At 47.2% G+C, this 8,546-nt stretch overlaps 2 protein-coding genes across 5 annotated transcripts; one reads left to right on the top strand and one right to left on the bottom strand.

The window, feature by feature from the left end:
- Positions 1-385: 385 nt before the first annotated feature.
- On the bottom strand, positions 386-4,211 carry c3h2orf69 (chromosome 3 C2orf69 homolog). The gene is made up of 3 exons (XM_062456398.1): positions 3,709-4,211; positions 2,523-2,752; positions 386-2,301 (listed from the first exon to the last, which is right to left on the bottom strand). Exons 1-3 carry the CDS (start codon positions 4,009-4,011, stop codon positions 1,836-1,838), a joined length of 999 nt encoding a protein of 332 aa, XP_062312382.1. The 5' UTR covers positions 4,012-4,211; the 3' UTR covers positions 386-1,835.
- Positions 3,326-7,877, top strand: ftcdnl1 (formiminotransferase cyclodeaminase N-terminal like 1). 4 transcript variants are annotated; one of them, XM_062456397.1, is made up of 6 exons: positions 3,326-3,342; positions 5,222-5,340; positions 5,583-5,678; positions 5,991-6,146; positions 6,576-6,764; positions 6,978-7,877. In XM_062456397.1, the coding sequence occupies exons 2-6, from the start codon at positions 5,226-5,228 to the stop codon at positions 7,415-7,417; spliced, it is 996 nt and encodes a 331-aa protein (XP_062312381.1). In that variant the 5' UTR covers positions 3,326-3,342; positions 5,222-5,225; the 3' UTR covers positions 7,418-7,877. The 4 variants fall into 4 exon arrangements, with proteins under 4 accessions (XP_062312381.1, XP_062312379.1, XP_062312380.1 ...); XM_062456395.1 differs by lacking the exon at positions 3,326-3,342 and adding an exon at positions 4,245-4,533; XM_062456396.1 differs by lacking the exon at positions 3,326-3,342 and adding an exon at positions 4,245-5,129.
- The last annotated feature ends 669 nt before the right edge of the window (positions 7,878-8,546 follow it).

The raw sequence follows: 8,546 nt of genomic DNA, 5'->3' as shown, positions 1-8,546 counted from the left end.
GTCCTTTACAGACAACTGGAACGCTCATTAAAGATTATAGAACAAATGTTTTTTTAGTTGTGTGGTCATTGCGTTTCAGACTTTTTATGTATTCAATTTTGGGTCTAATTTCTATAACCATAATCTTTGCAGTTCTTCCCAGGCACAGAACAGCGCCCCCTGTCCTGAGGACAACCTCCATAACTCACCTTGCTTGGGTAAGCTAGATTTCCACTGCAAATCATTCTCAGTATGCTGTTGATGGCAACACAGTAATGAGCTGCAGTGTTTACAACTCATCAGTCATGTTAGCCATTTATTGTCAAATTCTTGAAACTTTTATAATTGCTTCAAGTAGACTGTTGACTTAACGCAACAGCAAACGCACATAAACAGTCGATCACGAACAAGCAAATGCTTTTAATGTTTTGCTACCGCACACGAACAACTGTTGAAACAGCAGAAGTTTCTTTTATCATAACTTACACAACATGGAGTGGATATGAAGTCAGAAGTAGCTACATTCATTGGGTCGCTTATCCTCACTCGCATTGTAGTGCAAAATACGCCCTGTCAGCCTGGCTGAACAGGAATGCACACATCTCCAGCCTGCATGTATGCCAACTGTTAACCAAAGCCAATACGGATGTCATTACATGAACATCAATTTACATTCAAAAACAAAAGCAGGAGGATCTGAGTTTTGTACTCCTAACAAAAGCATGAAGCATCCCTTCTAAGAAATGAATCTTGGATATTATGGGATGTTACCCTCATGAGAAAATTGAGCATGTGACCTCAGAACAGGAAGAGTGAAGTACAACACCACAGTTCATGGGACCGACCCTCCAGCCCTCTGGGACAACAGCTATGTATTTACCATGCACATTCCCACCATGTAGACTGTTGACAAAGCCGGATCTGGGTCAAACTACATACAAGCTTTGTGAACGCCTGCAAGCATTTTATAGTGCAAGTCTACAGGCCCTTTTGCAACATTACAGCCATAAATCCCAATGCATCCAATTATTTTCCTTCTGAATGTACACATTGTAACCTACTGTTTAAGATCGAAGGATGAAAAGCATTCTGCACCTTTACATACTGTAGGCCTCAAGCATGCTCCACCCAGATCCTGCCCCAGGGCACTATCTAGGTCTGATATGATCTGAGGGCTAGTCTTGATCTCACCCCAAATAATACACACTGTGGTAAAACATTTGAATATCATAACAATGTGCAAGTAACATTCAGCACTGCCATTGGTAAGGACAGATTGCAGAAGGTGCATATCTAAAAGACTTGGACGTAGGAAGTTCTTGTCTAAAAGACAAACTCCACATGAAATGTCAATAACCCTTCCCCAAGCTCCTGCCTATAAAGTTGGTGTGTTAGTCAGATAAACTAAAATCCCAGTCATGGGAGGCAGCAGAAGCACAAGCTTTCGATATGCAAAACAATTTTTGATTTGTTAAGATCTAACGAGGATTAAGATTAAAGCTGAGTTTTCCATGACTTGGAGTTTCCTGGTGGCCCGTCTCAGAGAAAGTGTCTCTAGACCTAAGTGCTACAAGAAAGCAAGTCCTATGACAGCATTTCTCCACATCCTGCATCTTTGAGCCCTTAGCGAAAAATGAGGTAAGATAATATCTTATGGATACGAGCGATAGAGTTGCACTGTTCTGCGCCGAGATCGATTTCCTCTTCATCCTTCGATAGGTGAAATCGGAGAGGCAGGCGCGACAGGTTCAACGATCGATGAGCTGAAGCCCTGACGAGTGCTGCCTTGGCATCCAGAATCCCCCCCTCGCTGACCACACCCACGACACCCCCTCCAGCCAACCAGCAGCGTCCGTTCAGAACTCCTGGATGACCCGGAAGTGGTTCTCGATGGAGGGGGGCTCGTCCTCAAAGTGCAGCTTCTGCTCAACCCGAGCTCCCAGTTCCTCCAGGGTCCTGATGAACCTGAAGTGCTCGCGGCCCACCCAGGCCCTCATGGGGTCCCTCACCTCGTAGGGCGTCACGTGGGCGTGGACGGCCACCCCGCTGGCCGCCAGCTCCCTCAGCGCCCGCTGCTCTGTCACCCAGGTCTCACTGCCCCCAGGGTGCCCCCCATCCAGCCAGTACATGTCGGAGATGCGCTCCACGAACGCAGCCAGCCCCGCCCGGGCCCCCGCCAGCTCGTACAGCAGCTGGTTGAGAACTACGCAGCCTTTGCTGAAGCCCACCAGCGCCAGGTGGAAACCCTGGGGCACGGGGCCCCCTAGAGGGGGGAGTGGGTTAGGCAGGCCAGCCTGCTCCATGCCGTGGCCCAGCAGTGCCCTGAAATTACACCACGGACAACGCCATGTAAGTAAAGTACAAGCAAGATACAAGCACATACCTGAATCATATAAAGGATGAACGGTGATCTATTTCTACTTACTATGTTTATTGTTATGGATGAAACCTACCAAAGCAAATTCCTTATGTGTAATCTTGGTTTACTTGGCTATTCTGATTCTGATAAAGCGTTCAGTGTACATCTAGTCTCCTGGACACACCTGAGGTGCTGAAAGGCTCCGTAGTCTGAGGAGTGCTCGGGCGCTCCGAACAGGTTGCTCTCCACAAAGTTCGGGTAGCTGCTGAACTTGTGCAGGTACATGCGCGAGGCCCGGACCACCCAGACGTAGCGGTTGGGGAAGCGGCGCCCCAGGGTGAGGGCCACCCGCTCCAGACTCCAGCTCTGCCACGGAGCAGCCTCCGCCTGGAGGAGCATCTCCTGATGGAAGTTCTGGGTCGAACGAAAGATAGAACGAGGGAGAGAGAGGGGGGGGGGGGCAGAGGCGGAAAGGGTAGAGATTAGTGATGTGTCGTTCGTGAACGATTCGTTCATTTTGAACGAATCATTAGTATGACTCGGGAGTAACGAGTAGTCTCAGAGCGAGTTCATTTTCATTTTCTCTTCCCTCCCCCCCCCCGTTGGAATGAACAAATGACTTGCTCAAAAAGATTTGCTCATTTTACTGAACGACATTCAAAGAACCGTGTCAGTAAAATTATCTGAACTTCCCATCACTAGTAGAGATATCTTACTAAAGATGTTAGATTTTCTGATTGGGGCTGTTGAGATAGGCTAGGGTCTAGCCTAGCTTCTGCATAGTGTGTTACTAAGTATGGTCTGTACCTGTGCCAGCCAACAGGCAGCTAAGCCAAACACTGACAATGGACAAAATCTGACTAAAAATAGGCCTTTGGGAGGATGGCCTACTTAATTAGTTTCACCAGCATCAGTGCCCTCTTATCGCCACTTAATGTAGTCAGGTGACGAGGGGCGCCCAAAAGGAGCTGGGGATGAAGACAAGGACTCCATTCATTTACAACGTAAATGTCACGCTGAGACGATCTCAAGCATACTAACAGGCCCTGGGAAATACTAAGACACCATGGGAATATTAACGCTTCCTTGCAAAGTAGACTGTTGGGATGTAAATAGAAAGATGTGATCTATTTTGGAAAACTTGTGGGGGGACTTTATAGTAACAACACACTTGAGGCCATGTCAATGGCCACATTTTCCGGCTTGATAAACACCGTGTTTTGAATTAGGCTCGGTTGGATGTTTGCCACCAGGATTACATAATCTTGTTTTAGCGAGCTTCAGTCCAAAGTAACATGCTTGTGACTGTCGTTTGAAGAAAGTTTCAAAACACTGCCAATTGAATTTACAGTACGGGTGTAATAACTCACCTGTATATCCCCATGGAAAAACACAACATGTGAATTTCCATCCTCGGAGGCCTCTGCGTCGGCGCTACACGCCGCCAGTCCCTCTAGAGGCCTGAGGAGGAGAAGGTCGTTGACTCTGTCCGGTTTGTGCCCGGGCACATCTGCCAGGCGCCGGAGTTGGGGCGGGCTCCCTGGATGAGCATCCAGGGATCCGTTTAGCCACATCCCCGCTGGCTCTGAAGATGAGGATCCAGCCACGGAGCTCATTGTATTGGCCACAGTTAACAGAGAAAGGCCCGCTGCGACTCTACGCACAGCTATCATGGGTATTAAACGCGGATTAGCTCGTCTAGACGCTGAATTACATTTCCGCGACACACCATCGTCGCGGAGGAAATTAAAATGAAATAAAACCGACCGATCTCTCGTCCCTTATCGTTCTCCTCGTTACTCTGCGTTTCAGTATAAATCTAGCATTAGCTAATTTGCACACGCTTGCTGTCAGCTCCCCTGTAAATGTGCGCTGTGTTTTGACTGTGACAGTTTAATCCGCCAGGTGGCGCTCTTCATCCAGGAACAGTTGAGTCAGCTGACAGCAGCACTGCGCATGTCCTGTTACATATCCAGGTCTACAGTAGCAGATCTAAACAAGATCATCTGTTCTTCAGAGCGTCACTACAGTAGTTATTGAAGAAAATCTTACTGAAATTGGTGAAACACACATTGCACTGCGTTGTCGTGCTCTGATTTTACTTGCAGGTTTTGTGCAACATGAACAAGTGAATACGGGACCCGAGGGCTCACTTGTCAAGTTGTTTCATTTATTGTTCGATTACTGTCTACAAGGCAAGTATTGTATATTCATGGCACACACTTTCTAACAAGAAATGTGATGTAAAATCCTCGTCAAAATATATGTGTCATTGACATTAATCGAGAAGTTAACTTATCTTACTGCCAGTGTGTGTTTACATCAGCCCTTAACCGAGTTTGAACTTTGGACTTAGCTAATTGTACGTTTGCATAATGGATAATTCAGCCTGAAAAATGTCAGATAAAATATAAGTACACCAGAGTCATTAGAACAGATTGTAATTTTGATAACAGCTGATGACATTTGACAGATATCCAGAATGTATGTAGCCTACTTGTGGTCGAGCAAGCATGACGGTGTATGCATTAGTGGCTGTATGCATTGAAACAGTTTGTGTAACAATCACTTATCCTATATTCGGCATGGGAACAGCAACAGCATGGCAGCATCCAAACCCTGATGAAATGATGCAAAACAATTCACGTGTGCGTCATACAATAGCACCCTTTTTGTTGTAATCTACTTTGTGTCTAAAGTATACACCCAACCAACCCCTACTGCCCGGTGGGAAATCTCTTCCTGCCACAGGGCTGGCCGGCCAGCTGTCCAGACTTCAGTGTAAAAACACGTAATTTAAACCAAATATGGTCACTCCTGAGTGAAAACCCCACTGATGCTCCTTCTCCAGCCCATGTCCGGTTTCTTGCTTGTCTGTCGCAGGGCGATGGCTCCCAGTGCCTTGGGGAAACATCTGGTTGCCTGTCTTCTCAACGTGTCCGAGGCGCGCAGAAAAGACCTGGTCGAAACCGTCGCCCGGGCGGCCATATTTGATTGCCAGGGTGAGGTGATGACATTACCATGACAGCAGCTTTAATAACGGGGGTTCATGCCACTAACTTGATGTTGGTCACTTGATGTGTTCTACAAACCCAGTTTGGCAGTTAAGTTTCGATATACTTTTTATAAATCACCTAATGCTAAACCAGAACATGTTATAAGTCTTTTTTTTTGTTTTCTCAGTTATGTTTATTAAGATGAGTGTGTTTAAGTGTGTTTGTGTCCTGTGATTGTGTCATGTTAGGTGTGAGAAGAGAGGGAACCACCGTCTTAAACATCTTCAACGATCACGACTACAACAGATCTGTCATCACCATCGTGGCCACCATCGACACCATCAGTGAGTCTAAGTACTCTGTTTGCAGGGAAGGAAATTCAATTACGACTTTTATTTCAATCAGACTTTACTTACGACAGTACCTTTGTTTGGACCCTTACCTGTGAAATGCTGCATGCGGTCGTTTATCATCCTGAGATGGATATTCACTTGTGAGTGACTCTTATTTAGTTTAAATTAAGTGGTTTTACACTGACTACTGCAGATAATAAACAGAACAACCTGCGTGCCATACATTTCCCATGTCCAGTGATGCTATTGTGTCAACTTGTAGGTTTGAAACGTGACTTGTTGTGACATGTGTCTGTGCCTTAGGAGAGTCGGTCCTGTCAGCGTGCGAGCGGGCGTGCGGGCTGATTGACGTGAGCGCCCCCGCGGGCTCACACCCTTGCATGGGGGCAGTGGACCTGGTGCCCCTGTACCCCCTGGGAGAGGAGGTGGGGGTGGAGCGCTGTGCCAAGGAGGCAAGAGGTGTGTGTGTGTGAGTGTGTGTGTGTGCACGCGTACTAATGCCGTGTTTTCTGTCTGCATGTGTTTGTATTAAACTGGAGGATCAAGTGAAGATTAACTCACATGTTTTGTACATGTGCACAAAATCATCTGAACATCTGGCAGAAGTTTGTGAATGTATGAGAATGTTCCAATCTGCCTAATTAATGCCAGTACGGAACACGTGCTGTTGAAGGTGTATTCCTGCTCTCCCCTGCCAGGGATTCACTCTGGCCTTGTACTAACCAGCAAACACACTGTATACATGGGGTTTTGGTGTGTGGGATTAAAATAGGAAATATATCAGAGGTAGAGCAATTTGACAGCAGATCAAAAAGTCGCAGGTTCAAATCCCCCCCCTGTGTGTGTGAAGATACACTCTTAACCCTCCTTCTCTGGTCGTCTGACCAGCGGTGGCTGAGAGTCTGACGAGGCGCGTCACAGGGACCAGTGTGTTCCTGTTCGGCTGGGCCGACGCGCCCCAGAACCGGGGCCTGGCCCAGAGGCGCAGGGAGATGGGCTGGTTCAGGAGGAGTGCTGACATGGCTGCTGTAAGACCGGACCTGGGACCCAGCCCTCAGACACGCTACGGAATCACAGGTCAGCACGCTGGCTAGACGCTGCAGCACTCAGCCCAGAGTACAGGTCCTCGAGGAAAAAGTTTGAGGACTTATTGTTGGTTTTCTGGTTTATGTGGCTACCCTGGTTTGGTTTGACTATTCATGTTGTGGGAGCCACCCTCTGTAAACGTAAAACTCCTGTTAGAGACCTTCTTTATTTACGTGACCTTTGACCTCGCTCGTGCCCCTCCAGGGGTCGGCAGCAGCCCGTACGTCATGAACTGCAACGTCACCATCGACACCCAGGACCTGGCTCTGGGGCGCGCCGTCGCCGCGGCGATAAGGGAGTCCACCCCAGGTGGGATCCCGGGGGTGCAGGTCCTGGCCCTGCCTCACGAGGGCGCCGTGGAGATCGCCTGCAACGTGGAGAGCGTCCGGGGCAGCCCTCCCTGCCCCAGCGGAGCCGAGGGGGACCCCTGGCCCTCCTTCTGCCTGGGGGGGCAGCCGTACTGCCACGCCCCGGCCTCACTCATCACCTCCAGGGTGTCAGAGCTGGCTGCCCAGCGGGGGGTGGGCACCAGGGGCACGGCCCTGGTGGGGTTCACCCCCCGGGAGTGCAGGGACCTGGCTGAGACGGCTCTGGCGCTGGGCGTCGCTGAATTCTGGAAAGAACCGCACAGGATACGCATGTAACGGTTTGGAAAATACTTGGATCAAATGGTTCAGTGTTATTCCAGCCCGTGGGATTGGGGTTTTGGAGGATAGACGTTTTGGGGGGAGTTTGTTCTCTTGCTAGTGTACATGGTGTGAATTGCCAAAGCTTATATGCATCATTCAGCTTTATTAGATATGTGGGATGTGGATTTTATGATTGAGAGTCTAGACCATTAAATGGAATAATGCAGCTGACTTCATCGACAAGTTGGCATCAAGAATGTACAGTAGTTAGTCAGAATTACTTTTCAAAGTAAATGAAAATATAGAAAAAAGATTTAACAGTAATTGTTCACAGTGCCATAAAGGAGTCTGCCTTCAGTATCGGCAGGAGCCTCTGTTCCTCTTTCAAAGTAACTGATGAATATTTCGATTTTTGTAATTTCTGTATACTTACGTTCGTAATAACAATGAATGTATTAAAATACACATATATTAAATTCTCTAACTGGGTGAACCGTTGTCTTTCTCTAAGTTCACACGGTGCTGCAATTTATTCCTCTGACCACATTAAGCTGTTCTCAAACTCTACTCAGTCATGATGACCCCAAACTCTACTCAGTCATGATGACCCCAAACTCTACTCAGTCATGATGACCCCAAACTTAGATGTCCTTTTTACTGGAGAGGATTCCCATGTCACTTCAGTAAAGAAACAGATCATTACTAATGGCAAAGATTACACATTACGCAAAGATTACATTTACATTTATTCATTTAGCAGACGCTTTTATCCAAAGCGACTTCCAAGAGAGAGCTTTACAAAGTGCATAGGTCACTGATCATAACAACGAGATAGCCACAGAACATTGCGAGTAGCCAAAACATGAAGCACACATTGTGAACAACCAAAATAAGTGCCAAAGGGAAGAACCATAAGAGCATGTAGTTAAACAAGTTACAATTAAACAACATGAACTGCTATAAGTGCAAGTGTACCTGTGGAAAAAAAAGCAAGCAACAATAATAAAAACAATATATCACAGCGAGTACAAACAATTTTAAATCAGTTACCACTAACCACAAGAGCAACAAGTCTCTAAGCAAGAGTCATTGTGATCCTTGAGGAAACTAACATCGGGTCAAGCGAACCATTCCTAAGTACCGT

Source organism: Osmerus eperlanus, chromosome 3, assembly GCF_963692335.1.
Source record: "Osmerus eperlanus chromosome 3, fOsmEpe2.1, whole genome shotgun sequence".
Taxonomy (NCBI): Eukaryota; Metazoa; Chordata; class Actinopteri; order Osmeriformes; family Osmeridae; genus Osmerus; species Osmerus eperlanus.
Note: the sequence above shows the minus strand (reverse complement) of the source record. Positions and strands in the feature narration are given on the sequence as shown.